Source organism: Pholcus phalangioides, unplaced genomic scaffold (genome assembly GCF_987345545.1).
Source record: "Pholcus phalangioides strain wild (caught in Gottingen) unplaced genomic scaffold, Ppha-v1.0 ptg000003l_1, whole genome shotgun sequence".
Lineage (NCBI taxonomy): Eukaryota > Metazoa > Arthropoda > Arachnida > Araneae > Pholcidae > Pholcus > Pholcus phalangioides.
In genome coordinates this window covers 34212244-34235904 of record NW_028301596.1, presented here as the reverse complement: position 1 = coordinate 34235904, position 23661 = coordinate 34212244, and the positions used below count along the sequence as shown (strand labels likewise).

The 23661-nt window shown below is 36.2% G+C and overlaps 1 protein-coding gene across 6 annotated transcripts in view; it reads right to left on the bottom strand.

The window, feature by feature from the left end:
- The window catches only part of LOC149088447 (transducin-like enhancer protein 4), a 307412-nt gene extending 303248 nt beyond the window's left edge, over positions 1-4164 (bottom strand). For 3 of the 6 annotated variants that reach the window (XM_089247535.1, XM_089247537.1, XM_089247538.1), the window contains exon 1: positions 3410-4127. In XM_089247535.1, the coding sequence (XP_089103661.1) occupies positions 3410-3430 (21 nt within the window). In that variant the 5' untranslated portion in view covers positions 3431-4127. Of the gene's footprint in view, positions 1-3409 lie in introns of all 6 variants that reach the window. The other 3 variants (XM_089247536.1, XM_089247540.1, XM_089247539.1) reach the window with 3 other exon arrangements.
- Positions 4165-23661: the final 19497 nt, after the last annotated feature.

Here is a 23661-nt window from a genome sequence, read left to right as displayed (position 1 = left end):
TTTAAAAATTCTGGCCTGGGGGGGGGGGTGTTTCCAGGATGTTGGGGCCCCCGAATGCAGCAGACTATTTTAACCCTTCCCCACTTTTGACAAATAAAGTTCCGACACGGTCCCGCTCCCTTCTCGGGTGGAATGGCAAAAATTGACAACAGACAATCGAGTCTGGGTCACGTACTGTTTGAAAGAAAGGAAAAAAAATCACTTTTTTTTCCACAGTCTTTGTTTCGTGTTCGTTTTCCCGTGATACTCAAGGACGAGAAAAACTAACGGGACAAAATCTTTTAAATCAAAGCGTAAATTACAGCCGTTTAACGTGCATATCAAGCGGTAAGTCAGTTTGATCGCCGTGGTTAAGAGTCGAATCAAAACATCGATATATCGGGGGACCGTACAAGAAATCAATTCAGCAATTTGGCGAATACGCACAAAATACTCTTTTGCAATTTTTCTTTGAAAATACATCTCAAATATGTAAATTGATTTCTACATGTATGATGTCTGTTTTTGAATTTTAAAAAAAAAAATCCCAAATTTTTTCCCGATACGATAATAATTAGAGAGCCCGGAAGTTTTCAGGCAAAATGCCTATTTTTCCTTATTTTCTAACTTTTATTAGAAAAGAAACGCCCTTTTTTTACATTTTGCAGTCATAAATGCCCTTTTTAGCACTGTTTTAAGTTTGTTCGTGAATTTGTAGAACTTGGATATTTTGAGCATCGAGAACTTCAGAAAAAGACTTCATATTTTTAAAATCTCTATCTCTTTGTACTAATTATTATCGGAAAAGCCCCTCTCCCCCCCCCTCCTTCACTTCTACGCGAATAGGTGCAAGTGCCTGAGAGATAGAAAACTTGGTGTTGCTTTGCATTAATTTAAAATTAATAAATTTATTTATAGCTTTAGCCGGATAGTGTGATGAACATATACATCAGTGATTCCTAACGTGGGCGTTAACGCCCCCTTGGGGCGATGAAAAGTTCCAGGGGGGGCGGTGGAAGCTATGGGTGTAACATAGGATCCTATGGGTTAGATTGCGTTGGAGGGGGCGATGGAACAAAAAGGGTTGGGAAACTATGATATACATCAGTGATTCCCAACGTGGGCGTTAACACCCCCTGGAGGGCGATGGAATGTTCCGGGGGGGGGGATGGGAGAAAAAAAATTCGGAAGAAGGGGGCGATGGGACAAAAAAGGTTGGGGGAAACTATGATATACATGAATGATTTTTTTTTCAGACGAACGCATCCCGTATGTGAGAAAATATGAGAAATATTATTAGAAGTTTGTTTCTTCTTATAACATATCTTCTCACGCATTTGACAACATTGTATGTATGTTTATAGCTGGCGGATCACTGTCTTAAGGCGAAAACACACTACATTGACGTGGTGTGATTTCAAGTTATGTTTGAGGCATTGTGAATTCTGATTCGTAGAAATTATGTATACCGCGTGGGAATTCCACGTCACTGAATTTCTACGAAATCACAAGTCTCTGACATGACGTGATAATCGCGTCACGTCAGTGTAGTGTGTTTCGGACTTTAAGTGGTCATCAGTTGGCGTTATGGTTCACCAAGACCGTGCAGGAATTTGGTTTATTATGGGCATCTTTTTCTCAGCCACCTCGCTGGGCATTTTGCCTGTTGTGGCGTTGTATTTGTATAAGTCTCTATCCCCGGGCAAAGCCGTCTTAACTCATGGGCCCGCCCGGCCTAGGGGGCCTCAGAAAAACGAGAAGTCGTTGAATTTTTCGAGAATTTGGTGGTTAGGAAAAATCACTTGGCCCGGGGTCCCCATGATGCTCTTAAGATTACCCTGGGAAGTGGAGCTCATTTTATTTTTTTACACCACAAATGCACTACAAACAACCATGAGAAGTTATTTTCGGTATATATCACTTGACTGAATTGACCAGAAACGCCCCTTAAGGTTACTGGGAAAGGCACGGCCATACCGGTCCCTGCCCTTGAAGTACATGTCCGCATATGTGGTAATATGGAGGGAAAAAAATATGTTATTTCCTTTCTTTTACAACAGGTATAACATGGTAGCTATATTTAAACTATAAAAATGGTAATGAATTTTTCCAAATAAAACTCGAAGGAGCCCCCCATGATCATTTTTTCTGTTTTTTTCGCGTCTGGTAATGCTCTCCCTAGAATCGACCTAATCCTAAAGGACCACAAACACTTTATTTTTGGCATGAAATCAGTTTAATTTTGAAAATAATGCAGTTATTATAAGCTTTAATTAAAGAAATAGACTGAATACGTGCAACAAATTATTAGCCAGTTTTCGGACACTTAATAACTAGGCTTTTAGTTATTTTTTCCTTTCTTCCATTAATTACAAATGCCTTTTCTAGTAATCATTTTAAGCGTTTTTATAGTGCGTTTTGCATGCCCATTTCGACCATCTTAAACTCTCTCTTCCGAGCTCTAATAATTTCATAATTCTGAATGACATCTACATAATTACCGACTACCTCACTAACGAAGTAATGTCATGAATAAATTATCAGAAAATCCACAGAGATTGGCATATGCATCTTGTGGCACAGGTATTAACAAAAAAAAACCCATGTATCCAACAGATTATCGTGATAATATTTATGAATCATTAATCAAACATTTCCACCGCACAAAATAATAATAATAACCACGCCTAAATATAATGTGGAGAATTTATTTTCAACACATGGAATTTACGGGTGGAACGTTATTATTAATATTTTTTTCATCCAAAAGAGAGCGAGATCGCCCCCAAATTACGGGCTTTAAAAACTTTCCGAGAAGTGATTTATAATCGACGTACGTTATAAGCTCGGATGATTTCCCGCTGTATTATATCAAAAAAATATTTATTTGAATTTATCAAGGTTATAAAAAAAAGGGAATAAACTTTTTCTTTCACCTCAGTTGATACAAGAGGAAACAAATTCGAAGTGTCAATAAAAAAAAGACACAAATTAAAAGTTACTCGAGACACGGGAACGATTTATTAACAACGGTTAGAATCCATCAAAAACGATTATCCTTCATCCAATACGAGGCGTGTACTTGTAATAGTTTGTATAAATTGTGCTTGTAATTTTTCCCTCCGCACCTCTCAAATGTTTTTTTTTTTCCCCCCAACTCTTTCGTAAACTTTTATGAAGTGTAGAGAAGAAAAAAAAAAAACCACACAGCCGCGGTGTTAATTGGAAATAAATTCTTCAAATAACGCCCCATTTACGGGGCGTTAGGCGACAATTTGGAGCAATTACGGCGCACAAGCGGGCTACTTGTTAATAGCGCCGGCGCCAAAAAACGGTTTTTTTTGGTTTTTTTTTTGCGGACGAGTTTTTTTTGTTTTTTTTTTTGTTAGGTTTGAACGGATGTTTTATTATTAGGAACACGGGCACTTACCGGATGTCGGTTGGGATACATCCTCGTAACCGGTTGAACCGCCAGTCAACGGGTCGGTCCAGGGCCTCCTCCTTGTGTGGACAACACCACCGAAAAACAAGAAAAACACACAAAAAAAACACTACCGGTTGTTGCTGTTGTTTTTTCTTTTACTTGTCTTCACAGATGAGAACACTTATGGTCAGTTTAATATGATTTCGTCCCGTGTTCGTCGATTCTTCGTGTTGAAATAACATTTCGGCATGTTGATGTCACGAACAGCATCTGGATGATGTGAGGATTTTTTTTCCCGAAAAATATTCTGTCAATAGGTTTTTGTTTTCGATTTTAATAATCCAATATTGTACGATTTTTGGAACTTCACAAACACTTTTTTTTTTTCCTACTTGAAACGGGACGATCGAGGAATCACTTTGAGAAAAATCCCTGCTGTCACAAACGTCACGGAATTCAAATAAAAATCACTTTTCATCGGAACAACATGTCGTACAATGAAGAATTGAGGGAAAAGCAATTTTTTCAACCAACCGAACAATTATACAGCAGTTGTCTGTCTCATCAGTTAAACGGTTAATATTTTAAAACACACGCACACACACACACTCACGCACGCACACAAAAGCCGTGCTATTAAAAATGTTTGCGACCTCGTCGTCGGGGAACGTCGTAAAAAGCCGTATTCGAGCCCCGCGCGGTGGCCTCAAAAACTATCTCTCTCTCTTTTGACTCTCTCTTCTCTCTCGCACGTCGTCGTTCCCGCATATCCTCAACCCACGTGGTAGGTCCGCTCGCCCGCAACCAATCAGCGGTCGAGGCGTGGTTTCCGTGACGTCACAGGCGTTTGACACACGTCAATCAAAAATGCGTGGTACCTTCCATCCTAGAGTCTTCGGGGACACGCCTACCTCTGCTTTTCACGCAGAGCCGCGAATGCCGTATTATCGCGAGTGTGCGTTGTATGTGTGTGTGTGTGTGTGTGTATATGTGCGAGCCTCTGGGTGTAGGGAATTTTTTTTCTCCCTATTTTTCTGCATCCTAGGGATTCTTTGTTCTTTTTTTTCCCCCTCACTCTCTTCGTCTTTTTTTTTCCCCTCTCTCTCTCTCTCTTTCTCTTCCCTCCTAATTTTTTTTTTCTTCTTTTATCATTTCCATGCTTCTTTTTCCATGCGCATCGCCTTAGCGATAAATTCCGACATCTCTGTACGAGTTCTGTAAATACTGACGGTAGAGAGGGAAGAAGAAGGAGAAAAAGAAAGAAAGAGAGAGAGATTGGAGAAAATAACCGGAGAAATCTAAAAAAATAATAATAAAAGCATAAATAGATAAATATAGAAGTTTGGGAAGAAGGGGCAAAAAAAAAAAAAATCCATAGTTTGCACTACAAGACACCTTCTTTTTAAATGCTCTTGATTACATAACAGAACTTTCCAAAAGTGTTATTATTGGAACTTCCCCTCCTTCTCTTGTGTTCTATTTCCAATCTCTCAATAACATATCCTCACGCACGTAAAATACTAAGACTAAAAAAAATAGTGCTTATATAAAAAACACACGCTGATTCCTAGAGAGAATTCGACGGCCATTAGCAAAGAGAAATTTTTAGGGAGATGGAGAGAAAGAGAGAGAGAGAGAGGGAACCCCCCTTTGCTGCGGGCTAAAGTAAATTAAAGGCGTTAGAAGTATAATTAGAGAGGAATTATTTACCCAAGGAAAAGGGTTTTGCTTCGCGGAGTGTCAAATTGCTTTGAAATGAGCCAAGTGCGGCGGAAGAACACAAGAAAAGCTTGGCATAATTACTACAACTCTTTCCTCACTCCTCCCTATTCTTTTCTAACTCTCTCTCTCTCTCTCTGTCTCTGTCTCCCCTCCCGAGTAACTAAAAATCCTCTTCGTTTTACCCCTTTCGCTCCATGCCCGAAGATAGCAAACAGTTGGGAACTTCATTGCTTTGTTAAACAAGCTTTTAGAGAGAGAGAGAGGGGGGCGGAGGAAAGAGCGAGAGAGAGAGAGAGAGAGGAAATAAGAAATAAGACGGCGATGGCGGGAGGGAAACCAAAGAAAACGGTTGCGCGCTGCGGTCGCAAATGAAGTAATTTGTTGCTGGGGCGCTAATTTTTTTTAATTGCCTTTATTTGTACTTAAGAGGAAAGAGAAGGAGGTGGGTATCTATTTCTTCTCTTTACTCCTCCTCATCTTCATTCCTCCGACGCTACCCCTTTCCTCACTTCTTGTGTTTTCAGTCTCTCCCCCCCCCTCTCCTCATAATAGTGTATAAATATATTTCCAAAAAGAAAAGTAAAATAAATAGAAAAAAAACAATTTTTGTTTAATTAAGTGTGTTCATCAAAGCAAGACCTCCCTTCATTGTTTTAGTGGCGAAAATCTGTTAGGACGCTAATTTGCAGGGAATAGTGGTGAGAAGGGAGAGAGAGAGGAAAGGGTTATAGAGAGAGAGAGAGAGGATAGGAATGATTTTTCCTCTCTCCCTCCGAGGAAAAATAAAGGAGCATTAAAAGAGAAGAGAGAGAGGAAAAATTTAAATGCCCGTTAAAAGAGAGAGAGAGAGAGAGATAAAAAAATAATAATAAAATGATAAAATAAATAAAATGGAATTTTTCCAGCGGCGTAAAGTAGAGTAGGAAAAGCGTTGTTGCGGAAAGAAATTGAAACGGTTTATAACTAAACAGTCGGTAATTTGGCGGATTAATTAAATTGATTAAGATGCGGATCGTTGGATCTTCACGCCACTTGCGGCCGAATGAATTAGTGCGAGATCATGATGATGATGGCGATGTTGTAATAGGCGGTTGATTCCCCCCCTCCCCTCTTTCTCCATCCCTCCTTTCCCCCCCCCTCCCCCCGTTTTGCATATGATCATCGTCAAGTGGGCTGTACTTGTTAATTACGAAAAAATTAAAATCAGTCAAACGATTTATGAATTTATTTTATTTTATTCGTTTGTTTGATGTAGAGCTCTTGGTTGAATTGTAATTGTTTCTTTTGTCAATAGAATAATGATTTTTATTTAATTGCAATCGTTTGATTTAGTGTTTTATTGTATCACATCAACATCGCATAGTACCATAACTATCTGACTCCCCCGAAATCATTGACGTAGAATACGATTGCCGTTAAGTTATTTCTCCGTAATATATAATTATTCCCAGCATTCAAATCATATAGATAGGTTCTTAATAAAGAATCATTAAAAACCATTTAAAACCGTTAAAAATGAGGTACACATATGTGTATATTCTGGAGCGAAGAGGTTAATATGTGATTTGAATGTTGACAATCCAACTCGTTCGGTAGTAAATTGCTGTATTGTGATATGACCGGAGTTGATGTGTGGTAAAGTAGTAGTGCATACCCTGGATCCTGCATGTGACCATAGCGGGGCACAGGTACAGTTTAGAGCACGTTTATCTGTCTTTTAATTTTTATCATGATGATTTTAATACAAAATCAGTCAAAGAACCTCCAACATTTTCTCTCCTAGGGCCAGAGAGAGAGATAGAGAAAGAAAAAAACAGAGAAATAAGTAATTTTCTACAATATTCCATATTACATAAAAGAAATCACAATATCCCTCCCTCTTCTACTACGCTGATAATTCTCCCAGAAGAGACCGTAAGCACGAGGATAAACGATTGTATATTCACAATGAAAATAAATACAGGATATATAAAAATCTCTCAGTATCAAAATACAAATATAAGGCACAAACATATTTATTTCGAAAACTACATCACATAATAAAAACGAACAACGAACACAGCAAATACGTCGAATTACCGCTTCCCACGACGTTGTGATGTATTCTCAATACAATCACCGGATACAAATATAGAATACACGGAAAACCGCATTAATAAACGAATAAAAATGAAAATCTACATCCTCTTAAAAAATATAAATAAGGATATTTTATCGTCCTTTTGTGTTGGAAATGTCTATTCGAATTCCATTACTAGGTGAACTGGCATAAAAAAGAAATAAATTATTAATATAAAAATACAAGTACAATATTAAATTAAAAAACTTGAATACAATCACATAAAATTGAAATACATATACAATATACTGTATATACATTACAATCACGTAAATTTTCTTTTACCAGTTTTATTCAAAGATAAAAAATAATAATAATAAAATATAAAATACTGGATAAAACCAGTTTAAGAAACAGATTGAGATTATTGTTATTATCATCATCATTATTATTCTGATTGTCATTATTTTTCGGCGCGTCGGTAGCAAGATAGATACTCATCATGTTAAGTGCGTGTTTTGTACGGCATCGTGTATTATTATTTTTATTATTTTTTCCCCTATGGTAGGGAAAAACACCTCGCGCGCATAACTACAACTACTACTAATATCCGTAGAGTCGGGGAGGGAAGGAGGGGGGGGGAAGAAAAACCGGTTACGGTTGGCGGTGCGTGTCGTGCGACGATGCTCCCTTACCCCCCTTCCCCCCAAAATAACATGGCTATATCCAGTGGAGAGGGGAAAGGAGGAGGGATGTGTATATATATATATATATACACGTCTATGTATTATAAGAAAGAGAGGGGAAGGAGGGGGGGGAAGGCAGAGAAACGATGGTGATGATGATGGTTAGAAATGTAGACCACGTGGTTCTGATGGGTTGATGCCAGGTAATGTATAAAAGGGCCGGATGAAACGTGTTCCTACACGGAATGGTAGAAATAATAATAACAATACATTAAAAAAAATACCAAAAAAATTCATGGAAGGGAGGCAAAAAGAAGAGTATGAAGTGTGGAGAGAAGAATTACTCCGAAGTAATATAAAAAAAAATAAAAATGCTCTCAGGAAACGTGTTCTGTATGTTAGTACCATTTTTTTTTTGCTTGTAAAAATCTATTTTTTTTTCGAGTGTGTGTGTGTGCGAGTTAAGTTGCACGTTTTTCCCCTTTTTTGCCTCACGATGTCCCTCAGACAGGTCTTCACTCCTCCTCATATAAAGTCTAATACATAACGCCACTTATCCCAATCCCATCTACCTATGTTCTGGATGTATGTGGAAAAAGCAAGTACAAGCGCTCTAACCCTGCAATCACCCCCATTCCCCCCCACCTCCAGAGCTTAATGTCAATTTCACTGGAGAATTTTGCACCGACCCGTCCGTTTGATTGGGTCTGCGGTTCTTCCAACATATCCCTCCTTGTCAATTTTCTTACTGATCAGCGGTGAGATGAGTGCGCTTATTTTATTTTCTCGTGGTTTGTGTGAATGTTAACGTTAAACACCCCCCTGTCCCGTTTGTGCATTGAAATTTCTAATTATTCGGCAGGTTTAAATACTGGTTTTTTAATGTAAATGTTGTGGTTTCTCCTATGTTATACAGATGCCGCAATGGCTAAAAACGAATTTTTAATTTTTGTGTTTATATTGTACTTTAATGAGATAACTACCTGTGACCTTCAATGCTATCGGTAGAGAGTTTTGAGTATATTCATGGTTCACGGACTTTTGATGTTGCCACTTTGGCAACATCAAAAGCCGGCATTTTCAGTGACAACTACTACTGCCCCACACATGCACCCCTCGTCCATTTTCCTCTGTGGAATTTCTAACGAATGAGAACGTGTTAGAATGTTGGTGTATAGATTGTGAACTTAACGTTGAAGTTTGTATCTGTGTAATGCTTCTCGCGTAGTATTCGAACGGTGAATGAAGTGTAATGATTTAATATGTGTATCGCTTTAAGCCTGTTGTTCTCTGTGGTGACATTTTCAGTGACTGTCAATTTGTTTATAAAAGGGCTGGGAGCAGTGGCGTCGGAGCCGAAGGTACTTTAACGGGTCTGATCACCTCCGAAATTGATTAAGAAATCAAAATTTCATACACGGTGCTCAAGACGAGTATCCACTGGTTCCAAACGCTTCCGAAATCTCTTGCTGGGACAGAGACTTCGGAGAAGTCTATTTTAAAAGTTAAATTATTTACTTCTGAAATTTTTGGCACTATAGCAAAATTTCGATATAATGATACCCTGTGGACCAAGAAAAAAATATCATTGAATATCATCTATAAATCAAAAGGCAGTATTACCATCATGAATGAATGAACGCCAGAACTTTGCCACTGGACTTATCCCGTTGCCGAGATCTCTTCCAGCCCAGCTTCGTGGCAGAGTCTGGCACACTTTATTTAGTGTAAAAAAAAAACAAAAAAACATACAAACTTTTTTTACAACATATTTTCCCCGGACAATTGGGTACTGTCGCGGTTAACAAATTTTGTGGTGATTACAGACGAGATGGGATTAGGAGTTGGAGAAGTTTCGGGGTTTAGTTAAGATGAATGTACACATATTAGGATGGAGGTATGTTTTAAAAGCAATTGAGCGCACCCCCCTCCATGCCATCTCATCTGTTATCTTACACTTGCTATATTATATACACAGGATACGAACAGAAAAAGAAATGAGAGTATTACCATCAGGAGGCGCCATATTTAGTTAGCATCTCTCCTGAATTGCCGTTGTTAGTACCATGGGAAAATTCATTCATAAGTATTTATTTGCAGCAAAAAAATCCACGTGATAAGATGATAAATAAAATTCAGTTGAGTGTTTCACATTATAAAGGGGCTTACTGCACAATACTTTCGTGTACCAGGCAGAAAGTAGCTTCACTTCATTAGCATTTCGGAGGGCAGATAGTGTGCAAAATACCACTATTATTTTTCATCCTAGAAAGAACTTACCATTTAAAACCGTTAAAAATGAAGATGAACATGTGTGTACCTTCGTTTTTTTCACGTATGTGAGCGGAAAGATTAAGATTTGAAAAGATATCGTTGTAGGGGTACTTATTGTTGTACCGAGTACCGTTGTAGCGAGCAAGGTGGGACTAATCGGAAAAAAATCTATGCTTCAGAACAATATTTTTAAGAGGAAAAAAATTTTTTTACCCGGCGTAAAAGGTGCAAAATAATGCTTCTTTCGACTTTTCAGGGTATATTAACCCTCTTTTATGTTGGCAGATATGCTGCTATAAATTTCAAACATTTGTGTTGCTCTTAGCCTGCAAGTTAGTAACTAACAAAGAAATTTTTAGGTGGCAATACCAATATTTTAGCAACCATGATAACTTGGCGCTGGGATTTGTCCTGCCCTAGTAGCGAGGTTTCACTGTAATAGATTTTTAATTAATTTATTTTTTTCAGTTTTTTAGGAAGGGAATTTATGATCTGAAAAAAGCGCACATAATTTACAAGAAACCTATAATATCGGCTGATAAAAAATATTTTCCTTTTTTACAGTATATTTGAATTACAAGTATATGTGGGTATATGTTTTTCAGATGTCTTCAGAACATCTCAGGTGCCCCCCCCCCACCCAAGTTGGGAGAAGGGCATCACTAGTGGATGCAGGGATGACTCAATCGAGGGTACAAAGGGGTGCACTGAACCCGGGCGGCAAGTTATAAAAGCTATAAGCGGTCGCAGATTAGGCTTTAGTGGACAAAAATTTTAAAAATTCCCAACAGTAAAAATTCATTTGAAGCGTCCGATATGCATTACTAAGGAAGATAAGTTAGTGTTTAGACCGGGGGTTCTTAACCTTTTTAGTTCCACGGACCACTTGTGTCAGTAGAGGGAAGACCGCGGATCCCCCTCGCTGAAAAACACTTTTTTAAACACATATAAAATATAATGGAATAAAAACTACGAAACAGTCATAGTAACAAGTACGTGTTTCTTCTTTTACACCATTCAAGTACACAGTAAAGCTTGTTTAACCCAAGGATACTAGCTCCACCTCTCAGAGACGTAGAGGTATAGGCAGTTAGCATACAGTTTTTATTAGCTTTTTTTAGTTAGTATTCTTGGGTAAAAGCAGAGTTGCAAGGGGAACCTGGTATATTTCAAAAGAGTTGGGCATGTTTCTGCATTATCAAAATTTAAAATCACATTATACTCGGTAAATACAAGTTTACGAATGAAAATCAGTGGCGACAGTTCTTGGATTAAAATTCGTGAAGATATCAGAAGATGTTTCCAGAAGAACAAAAAATGTTTGTGTGCGAGCGATAAATGAAATTCAATCCACGATATATGTATTCTAAACAATTTCCGCTAGATACCGTTTTCTTTTATTTATTACATAAACATTTAAAATATTTCCGCGTTGCGCAGATACCTCTTCATGTAAAATAAATAACATTGGAACAGAGGGAATTATATATAAAATTTATTTATAATTTATATATGATGCCACGGCGTGGCATATACACTGTCTCTGGATATTGTGCTATATTGTAGATGAAAGCGCAACACGTATGCCATGCTGGACATCTAATCGATTGCTATATTTTGTTTTGATTGATGCAAGCGTTGAAAATCCTGATTCACATAGATGTGTGGTTGCAAATGGAATCAAATGCTCCACTGTCCGATTTACAAGAGACGGGGGTACAATTATCTCATGGTGCACCAGAACCCTGCAAGGCTTTTCGAAGCGTATTCTAATCGTAGATGATCTTTGGCTCTGAGCTTGGTGAGTTCATCTTTTGAAAAGTCAGCATCTTCGATGCAATTTATATCGGATAGGAAAGGTTTAAGGATCCATGTTTCTACTTGAGAGCCATCAAAATGAAAATAATTTCCAAAAGAATTCTATACCATTTCTGAGTGTCTGCACGCATCTTTTTTTTGAAAGCCGCCTAGAGAGGATTTTGCATCCCACAATTCCATCTTGACATAACACTTCCTCCAACATAGGAAAGTTGGCAAAAATATCGGTCTCCACTATATTTTTAAATAGTGGTGACTTTCCCAAAAAAAGCTCGCAATATTTCAGTAGTATCCATGATTGTAACATCACGACCTGGAATGGAAATATTCGTTTCATTCACATATGGTGAAAAATATCTGCCAGGAAAGCCAAACCATGGATGAAAGAAATGCAGTGATTTTGAAGAGTGCCAACTGATAAGGGTAAAACTCTTATGATGTGAAATTATTTATCATTTCACAAGAACTTGTGATAACAGATGCGTTACCCAATATGACTGAATTTTTTACAAAAAAAATTATGAATGCACTTAATTTCGTTCAGTGCATGAAAAAATGTATTTAGTTAAATTTTCTCTCAATATCAACCTCACGGGCTCCCTGAAATGCTCTCACGGACCCTCGGTTGATAACCCATGGTCATGGCCCCACAGAGGGTAGGCTGACAAGGCTCCAGCCCTGCGGCCCGGGACGATTTTCACCATTTGTTTGTTTTTTTTACGCTATAAATTCATCATAAAGGGGCCCTCGTGAAAGATCACAGCCTGAAGGCCCTGTTTCAGGATGTGGGGACCATGCCATCGGAACAAAAGACATTTGAGAACGCGACACTGGTCTACGTACAGTATGAGAATTTGTTCTAGACGACGGATGTGCTACGGGACGCTCAAGGACGCTAGTGATTCGGTGATTGTTCTGTATCAGAAGATCCAACAATTCTCAAGAGATTTCTATTACGAGATTTGTTATCAAAGAATTTGAGCGAGAAGAATTTATCAAAGAATTTTTATACGAGTTTGAAAAATTATCACGATATAAATCACGATTAAATTACTAATAAACAAATTTTTTCCTCTTGCTTGGTTTTTGTTGATAATAAAGTACAAATATCATTTAAATCGCTCGTTAACCAAACCGTTTAAAAGGGACCGTTTTACGAAAATATTCAAATAGAGCAAACGATATGGTCGTTTAGCGCCATCTATCGACACCGATCGTCAACTACAAATACTTTGTCATTTCTTTGAGATGTATATCGTCCACCATATATATAATTAGTAGCTATTTTTTAATTAAATAACATTAATCAGTTACAGTTACATCCGACATCAATCCAGGCCTGTCAAAGGATGACTTACTGCCTGCTACCCTCGAGGGTGTGGGGTGAAGCGTATAAAGGCTTCTATCACACACTAACATTAATCATCATGTGTGAACGTAGTAATATATATATTAAGGTTTATATTTTCAGTTAACACTTTGATGAAGATTGATTTTGGAATTGGTATTTAAACTCGCTCCATCGTTATTCGACCTATCACGACCTATGTCGCCTCACGTATGGGCTCGTGTCCATAGGCGGAAATAGACTTGGAAGTCTGGGGGGGAGGCACGGTCATTATTTCTGGGGGGGGGGGGTGCATAAGTGATTTCATTTTCGTATATCAATTATATATAATATTCTCATTTATCTCATAATATTTCTTTTCTTACTATTGATTTTATTGATCAGCTCTATTGCATAGAGTAACATTTTGATGGAGTATACATGGCTGATATCTTTGTGTATTGTAGTATTCTTATGGTAGCATTTACCGGACCGTATGTGTTTTTTTGTAGTTTTTTTCCCTTCTGTTTACTCTTACAAACACTTCACATCTACTACTACTTAATCAAACACCAATTCTGGCCATATCGCTATTTACTGCCATTAATGAGATGGGTTGGAAATGAAAGCGCTGTCTATCGGTGGTCGCCGCTAGGGAAAATATATAATCTACATCTTCCCTTGGGTTCGAACCCGGAACCGTGACAACAACCTTCACGGTGGTAAACGAGCATCTTACCACTACGCCACTCGGGCGTAGAACTTCACATGTATACAAATTTGTCTATAACCCCCTTTATAGATAGCAAGAGTAGTCTGTAAGTCGCCAGGCAGTTCCCTCGAGCAACGACGAGAAAAATGAAATTCCGTCTGTCTGGTGTATATGAACTCACTTTCCCTTTCTAACAAATAATGTCCATTACAGAGCAATATTAATTGCTCAAGGCAACAGGAAATAACTAAATCACATCTTAAACTTTTCAATGCTTACTTCTGAATCTCATATAAAAAATAATGATTTCGTACAGCTGAAGAAAATTAATTAATTTTATTTTGTGTCTGACGAAATTCACAAACACTATAAAAATGGATAACAGACCTCAAAAGCTTCTTAATGATTCAACTGGAACACTCCAAAGTGAGAAAACCCACTGGCACATATTAAAAAATCCACAATACTCCACAGAAATTCCTCTTACGTCACCGAAAAAAAAAATACATGCAAGTCAAACTCGTCATCAATCCTAATTACGTAAGAACCGAGAGGCGCTCCCTCTCTATATCTAGTCTCAGTTAAACTAAAAATCTTAAAAGTGAATTTCAGACATTAGAAAACCCGTACTATCTATCCTATAACGGAGAGAACTCAATCAATTTTTTTTTGTTATTTTTCTTATTTCTGTCGGGCTAAAATTTCCAAGAGAAATGCAATCTGTTTTAACCCAAACACACACATATACACCTCTACCTATAATTACACAACTTCCATCCACCGTTTCCTTCAACTCATTTACAACATTTCCAGCCGAAGTTTTTGAGCTTCGTATATATCTGTACTTTTTTTTTTTTTTGCCCAGCTCTTTCCCCACCATCCTTTAGCGAAATGATTCCACCATACTGCTATATCCTCCAACCCAACCCCCATTCGAGTCAGAGTTCCATGGAAAATTTGCTTCATGCAGAGAAGTAAAAATTTTTACCCTCCCGTGATAAACGAGGTGGTTCAGAAAAGAGATGGCAGAACGTTTTACTCGTATGTATATATTCCAGAAAACTTGCGAGTAGAAATAAACACTCTTCTCCTCCTCTCCTCCTATACTCTCCCTCTACTCTTCGTTTTTCCAGGAGAGTTTTCCCGGAGAGTTTTGCTTGTCAGCTAATGCTGTTTCTACGAGTAGTTGCAGCAAATAACGCGTGTGGCTGCCTCTGAGTTTTGCTATATTTTTTTTTTACTTATTTGTTAATTCCTTTGAGTTTCAACCAAAAGAGAGAGAGAGAGAGAGCATCTGCTCTCCTTTCCGTAATCATTTACTCTGACTGTTTGAGCAAAAGATTTATTAATGTCTTTTTAATTTAATGGTTCGTGGATTTTCTTCCCAGAGTCTGCAAAAATATTTTTCCCGTGAAAATTACCGCAACCTCGAGACCCTACGAGAAAAGTGTTTTGATAACTTACTGTGAGAGAGAGAGAATGAGAGAGAGAGAGAGAGAGAGAGAGACTTCCCAGACATTCCTCATAAGAGCATATGCACTACACCTCCGGAGACTACTACTAATTCGGTATTTTCCCCCCATTTTGAGACTAATTTCTCATTTTTTGAAGCTTTTCACGCAATACTACGGGAAAAGAGGGAGGTAGAGGATTGCCTTAAACTTGCTATGCGTTAACCACTGATGCGGAAGGTCTCTGGAGAGAGGGAATTAAATGTTTAGGAAAACATTTTTTGACAGTTTCCGGTTTGAAATTATTCGGATTTTCTGTATTTCTGTGGATAATAATAATATTTCGTCACTCTCTCTCTCTCTCTCTCTCTCTCTCTCTCTCTCTCTCTCTCTTTCTTTCTCTTTCATACTGTGAATGTTTGCATTTTTATCGGTCGTGGTTAATTTTCCTGGGATATTTTCTATTAAGAAATATTATGCATGAGAGTTTTTCACGGGTATGTATGGACAACATACCAAAAGTTTTATAGTATAACATTGTTGGGTTTTACAATCTATGATTCAAGATTGGCATTTCTCGATTCGCTTATGACAATAATTTATTTATTACAAGTCAAATTTAAATTTTTTTTCCTTAACTACTACAACTAAAACATACATGCACCTCGTCCATATTCCTCTGCGGAACATCTAACGAATTGGTGCATGTTGGAATGTGCGTATCCGTATTGTGAACTTGATATGAAGCTTTCTTCTGTGTAATTGTTGTTATAGCGCTGCCATCTGCCCCCTTTTTTTTCAACTAAGGCTAATTACTGCCATAATCATAAATTAGCTTCAATTATCCCAAAGACTAACAGCAGGCTTGTTTCATGGATTATTGTATTTTCCGTTAGAATTTCTTAAAATGTGAATCATAGGTTTTTTGCCATTGATGGACAAATAGATAGAAATGTTATAAAATTTGATCTTTTTTTTATCATTTTTCAAATGTCGGTTCAGGTACTTTATCTTGGATTTCCTGTTTCGTTATATCGCCAGCTAGAAACGCTTCATCAGTCGGTGCAGTGGCGCAGTTGGATAAATCATTACATTGCTAAACGAAAGATCGTGGGTTGAAGTCTAGCGTTATCCAGGTAAACAGATATTTTTCATTAACCCTTTCAACGGCGATCTCGAGATATATCGTCAAACTTGATCTGTTTTATTTTAGCTACCCCGAAAAATTTCGTCTTTTAAAAGAGAGCAAGCACACTGAAGGTGCTTTTACCGTAAAACATGTTTTTCATTCCTCCCTCCCCCTTCTCCAATCAATCAACTGCCAGTCGGTGGAGTCATCTCTTGTTCAAGGTTAGATAAGAGAAAAATCGAGAAAAAAAACGAAAGAAACACGCTATTATCAATAATACAAAAAAATGATTTTTTTTTTTTTTGCTTCCTTGAAAGCCCCCACACGTCAGGGCACTCGTTTTTGTATTATAGTGAGGAAAGTAAAAGCGATGGGTGGAGTCAGTTTTCTTGTAGGGAGGGAAGTAGGTATCAGCTCGCAATCGGAAAAAAGAATAAGTTTTCTTGAAAATAGGTGACAATTTGCGAAATTTCACAATTTCAAATGTGGCAATAATGATTTTAGATCGAGAAAATTTTAAAAACCGCTTAAAGGTTAATTGCTGAACCTTCTCATTTGCATTATTTCATTTCCTGTGTTGGTTCTAGAAGTTTCTGGACGATTTACACAACTTTTTTTGATTTATGTGAACGATGAATGGACCCACCTTCTCTTTCTTTCCAATTACTTGTTGCTTCTTAAAATGATTTAAATGAAATAATGCATCAAAATGCTCATGATTTGCTGGCTGTTGAAGTTCCCACGTATGAGGTGACATTCCCTGTATTATTTATTCTGTTAGTAAAGTGTTACCGCAAATGTGAAATGTGATTATATAAAACAGAATTTTTTGAGACTATCTTCAATTTTTACTTTTCTACCTCGAGTGGATGTTTCTTTAATTTTATAATTCTTTTTTCTAATTAATTTTCATACTCATTTGAAATCTTAGAAACACAAATGGCATTGCTCTTTAATATCCATGACTGAAAAAAAGGTGTTAATTATAAATATGGACTAACTCATGTTGATTCAGATGCATCTCCCAAAATTAAAGTACGTTATTTCAACATCCTCACTTTCAGCGTTGCGATAATTAGTTTTTAATAAATAAATAAATTCCAATTAAGATGAAAAATTACCGAAACAATTACAATCAAGCGAGTCTGCGCAATTAAAGTCTAGGCGATTACCTTGAATAATGAATAACCAATTACGAAAGAAGAAAGCTTTTCCCTCTTATAATTGAATATGACATCGCTTCAATTATTTAATATTTCAGATCACAAATCACTTGCGTCAGAAAAGTGTCCGTAAATGTATTTGCCACGAATAATTTCAGAAATCCATGAATAAAATAATATTAATTAACTTACATGGAAATTTTTTAGTTAATTAGTCTTAATTAAATATTCAGATTATAAAAAAAATATTTTTTGATTATGGAATCTGTTTTGAGGAAACCGCTACAGTTTAGCGAGTAATTAACCCGGTGAAAGCGCACTGTTAATTTATTCGGTGCTTTTGATTCTAATTACAATGTAAAGCATAATTAAAAAATTAATAATAATAATATAACTTAACCATTCAATTAACCTTTTTGTGATACTCATTTAAATGTGTAACAATATATATATATATATATTTTTAACACCATTTGTGTTAAAACTAAGACACACCTAAAACTTTGTATTCTTTTCTTATATCTGAATACGAAATTCGTTCAAAATTTACATGTATTATACATAAAAGGAGAAAGAATTTGAAATTTGTTTACCTAAATATAAGAAATAAAGAAAGCTTGTACATTCATTTCTCTTTTTTTTTCCTTCAAACTATTTCTTTCATATTGAAAGTGCAAAATGCAAAAGTTTATAATAGCATTCTTGGCATTTCAACGGAAGACATCAGGTTTTCCTTTTATAAAGGAATGCCCTCCGAAAATAACGTATATATATATTTCTTTTTTTCCTCTTCCAAGATAAGAATGAATAGTAAAAATATATGTGAATAAGGAGGAAAGTAAAAAAAAAAGATCGAAAAGCGAAAAAATATTTCACACATTCGCGGTTTTCAGTGACGAGAGAGGTAGAAAAAAAAAGAGTCAGGATGAGTCCCAACTCATGCGACTTTTCTCACATACTCTCTCTCTCTCTCTCAACCCTCTGAAGAACGACCAGAATTGTATGTAGCATCATAACCCTCTCTCTCTACTTTTTTCTACATCTACCTCTATCTATCCCATATCATACTAGTGCCAGAATTTCCCATTTTTATTCCGTCCCAAGCGTTTATTCAAGACGACCCATCCCCTCCTCTGGAATTTTCCCATTCTTTGCTCTTTTACTCTATGTTTCAAATCTTTTATATATATACATCACCAAGAGACCTGAAGTCTTCTCTGCATGTTTTTTTTCCTATTTCTATTTTTTTTTCTTAAACTATTCCGATCTTAGTATATTCTTCTTCCCTGTATCCGTCAAACAGTCAACATCACAAGGAAAGTCATATTTTTGCCATTTTTCGCTTTCGTATTCTCATCTCAGAGCATGCAGATATGCCTTCACCATGTGTGTGTGTGTATATATATATATATAGTGTATGGAGACAGAATACGCAGGAGATATGAGAAAAAAAATACTATAGAGATGAGAGAAAAAAAATGCAGTATATACAATGGCTATATAAAGAAATGCACATCGATAGCGCATGCATTGCGTACAGGTCGTTTGAATTTTTCAGTGATTTGACAAGACAACTTATGGAAAACATATCCGTGAGGAAAAAAAAATATCATAAAATTTTCCCTTCTATGTAAATATATACATGTAGATGGGAAATTACTTTTCAATCATTGTCATATTTTCTTATAAAGATTGTCAAGAAATATATATATGTAAAAAAATCAACATATTTCTGAATCTGTATCAGCTCATCAATAAGCTTTTCTAAATTATAAATTTTATAAAAATACAGAATTTTAAACTATTCTGTAAGTCATAGGTTTTCAACCGAAGTTTCGTGAGAGCGTTTTCGGGTTCCGCAGAATTAAACGTCATTGAACTCTTAAACATTCTGGAACTCGGAGAGCTTTTTTGAAGAAAATAATTTTTTTTTTGTTGTTGATACTCGTGCGGCTGTTCTTAATTTTGAATTTTGACGGAAGAGTATCGTTTAAACAAATTCAGATCATTTAGAACATCAATTCTCATCCTATGATACATGGACCGGAGGCATTCCGCAGGCGGACTTGCGTAATTACTGTATTTGAATTCGAACGAAATGAAAAACGTTTTTATTGATATTAGTAAAATTCTTGAGTTCAAATAAAAACTGATCCAGCTCATACTTAGGATAACCATATCTAATCAAAGAAAATACTGGAAATCGCAATATCAAATATGAAGTAAATTGTAACTATAAAAAATTCAATTTATGACAAATTTGCTAAAGTTGCTGAAGAGTCGTAAAACAAAGGACTGCAGCAAATCGCAAAAAACTAAAATGTATTTCAAGAAGACAAAAACATTCGTTACTATTAGGAACCGCGTTCATTACTGGAAACTGTGATCTGAAATACGGTAAAATACAGGACCGAGCCAATTATCACCAAAACCGCTGGCATAAGTCAGTTCAAATTATTAATTATTGCTGAAATCGTTGAAAATTATGGATTAACGGAAAAGGGCAGGAATACTTGGACTTGCAGTGAATTGAAATGTAGCTCACGGAAAAACATTAAACATAACAAAATGTATAAGATCTAAAAAAATGAGTATTTATATTTTTTGTTCTCATAGTATAATTTGTATGTTATGAAACATATATTCATTCACCATTTTAAGTAAAAAAACAAATTCGGATAAGCTTCGTTAAAAAAAAACGGGACAATTATATGAATTTGGAACGGACAAAAGCCCAGAAATATCCCGTGAAATACGGGATGCGTGGTTATGCTACTTGTGCTGTAAGTTGGATGTCTCTGTCGAATTGTCTCGGATGTTTTACTAGTTTTTGGATTCAGAAAGGGTGAAAAACACTGACGAAACGATTAAGAAACAGTGATTTCGGTATTTTTAGAACAAACAAAATTTTACATATCTCTAATACTTAATTTTTTAGAAATTTTCAATAAAACGCATTAAAACAGCTGGCGTTCATGATGAAATAGCATGACATTGAATTGAACAAAAAATTGATTCAAAATAAAGAAAAAAATGCTCAGTTCACATAAAACCGCGAAAAAGATTTGAGAGGTCCATTCATAAATATTTGTGTTATAAATTTTTATTTATTTATTAATTTTTTAAAATTTAAAATTAATTTTGATTAAGATCAAGACAATAAAACTCAATCTTTTTCATAATTTTATGAATTGAACAGTTTCTTTTATTTTGAAGCATTTTTTTTCCGATTACATTGATTTCATGCAATTTTATCACGCTCACAAGCTATTTTTAATGTACTTAAGTATTACAGACATGGAAAATTTTGCACTAAAATATGATAGCACAATCAAATATATGTGTTGAAAATTTGAGATAAATCAATGGATATAAATAGTATTTCAAATAATATTTCTACATAAGACCATGTTAGAAGGTAGAAGACGCCTTGAATGGTTAGAAGCAAAGCATATGGGCAATTTTCCCTCACGAGTGAAGGCTACTTTATGTGAGTGAACGTATTGAAATTTTTGAGACTTTACACTCCTTGAGATAACGCGGGTGCTTTTACTGTCCAGTCAGCACTTCTCATGCAATACATGTCACGTGGCAAACAAAAAATATTTGTCAGGATTATGTGTTTTCTAGCTCAAAAATGGTGTCTTTTTTTTACCCTGTGTTACTTCACATTTCATTGGTTTTTCTAATCAGTTGGAATATTTTTAAATATATTTTTCAACCATGTGGGTTCCGACCCTGTACGTTTAATGAAACGTTATAAATGTTATTTTCCGTTTCATCTAGAAATTTGAAGTCATTAAAAAAGTAGTTTATATAAAAAACTTTCAATCCGCTGGTTTTTGAACTAGAGAAGGTAAAATTTACAGGATGTACGAGTTACGGTGAATGTGAAAAAATCCGGTCATTATACATAATCGTCGAGTATTTTGATAAGTTTTCTAAACATCTCTAAATTTATCATTTTTACCAAACGTCGTTGGTAAATTTGATAAATTTTTCCAAATTAACCACTTTTAAAACCGGTTATGCATAATAGCTAACCGTCGTTGGTAAACTTAATAATCACTAGAAAATTATCACTTTTACTAGAAATTATGCATAATATCCAAGCGTCGCGTTGTTGGTAAACATGATAAATCGTTCTGTATTATATACTATGCATGATGACTCATACATGTACTGTATCATTATATCAGGGTTATGATCATAAAATTCGTTATCATTATGTCGGGATACGACAATATTCATCACAAATACTAGACTTATTTGGAATATTTTTCATATTTATCAAATTCACCATCACACCAGGGCATTATGCATAACCACAGGTAAAGGCGATAAATTTCAAGTAATTATCAAATTTACCAACTTCACTTGGTTATTACGAATAATCTCCAGTAATAGGGATAATTTTTATAGTGTTTGTCAAATTTACCAACGACGCTTGCGTATTATGCGTATTAGCAAAAAGTGATAAATTTATCAAGCTTACCAAGACGATTGGTAAAAATGCATAATAACCGATTTATCACATTTGCGGTAATATATGAACTCAGTACATCAGCGAAATGTTAAAAATTTGATTGGGTTCCGTGGAACAGAATTGTAAATATTAACGGTTCCGTGAGAGCTTTTACGTTGAAAACGTCTGCTACATAGTAGGCTTTACTGCATCAATGTGTTATATGCAGTGAAACATACATACGTACAGGAAAAGGTGTTTGTGAGAGCTGCACTTATGAAAATGGTTTATATATTCCACTGTTAATGATAATTCCATAATTTTCATGAATGCTATTGCATGAAATAGCATAAGCAGAGCTTTCTTCTTATTTCAACAAATGATAGACGAGTCTGGCTTGGAGGAAGTGAAAATTATTACATATTGAATAAATCAGGATACACAACTTTTTTAGTCCACGGGCCAGATATGGGGTATTTCTGCATCTCGCAGGCAAGAAACGTTGTATATTTTACTGCCAAAGCCCGAAGTTAGCCACTTCGCGAAGTGACCAGACCAGTTGACCCGGCCAATGTCCGAAATTGGGGCTTTTTCCGGCCCCTATATACTTATCCCTTCATATGTACCACGAAGATATTGATATTCATATTAGATTCCTTTGATTGTTAGGGGTAGCCATAGCTAACCATAATGATTATGGTTGCTAATCAGAAATGGCCGTAATTGTTACATAAAAATACGCCAACGTGGCGATGACTCCGAATCATAGGGATCGATATATGGGGCAGGCCAAATGCGGGACAAATTTCGGACATTGACTGGGTCAACTTTGCCGGCCAATTCCAAACTGGGCAACTTTGGGATTTAGAAGTATACGTATTTTTGGCAATTACATTTTTACCGACTGTGATTTGCAGTAGCCCTGTGTTGGTTCCCAACTTCGAGGCGCGAATGCGAGCCGATCTCCCCTTTAAAAAGCCTCGCCACAGACAGCAACGGACCTACAAATGGTACAAATATGCAATCATTACACTTCACTCACTTCACTTCAGAAATATAGATGGCAGCACTGAAAAAAACGGTTACAACACTAAAATACGCACTCAGACTGTTAGGTACACACACTTACACTTCCGGCACAACTCACTAGCTAGTGAATAAATAGCCCATAAATGGCTATAGACCTGAGTTGTACTCGGTTTGAAAGAAAGAAAAAGTAGCTCTTTCTGTCCCCACAATTTGTGATTTTTTTTGGCTCTAATTGGCAATTTTACTTGTCTTTGAAAAATAATGGTTGTAATTTGACAAGTTCACTTGCCTTTGACAACTTTTTTTTGGCTGTAATTAGCAACCTTACTTGTATTTGAAAATGTTTTAGTAATAATTGGCGATATCCCGTGTAGATCACGATTTCGAGTGTTTTTATGAAAGGACTTTGGTCAACATTAGTAT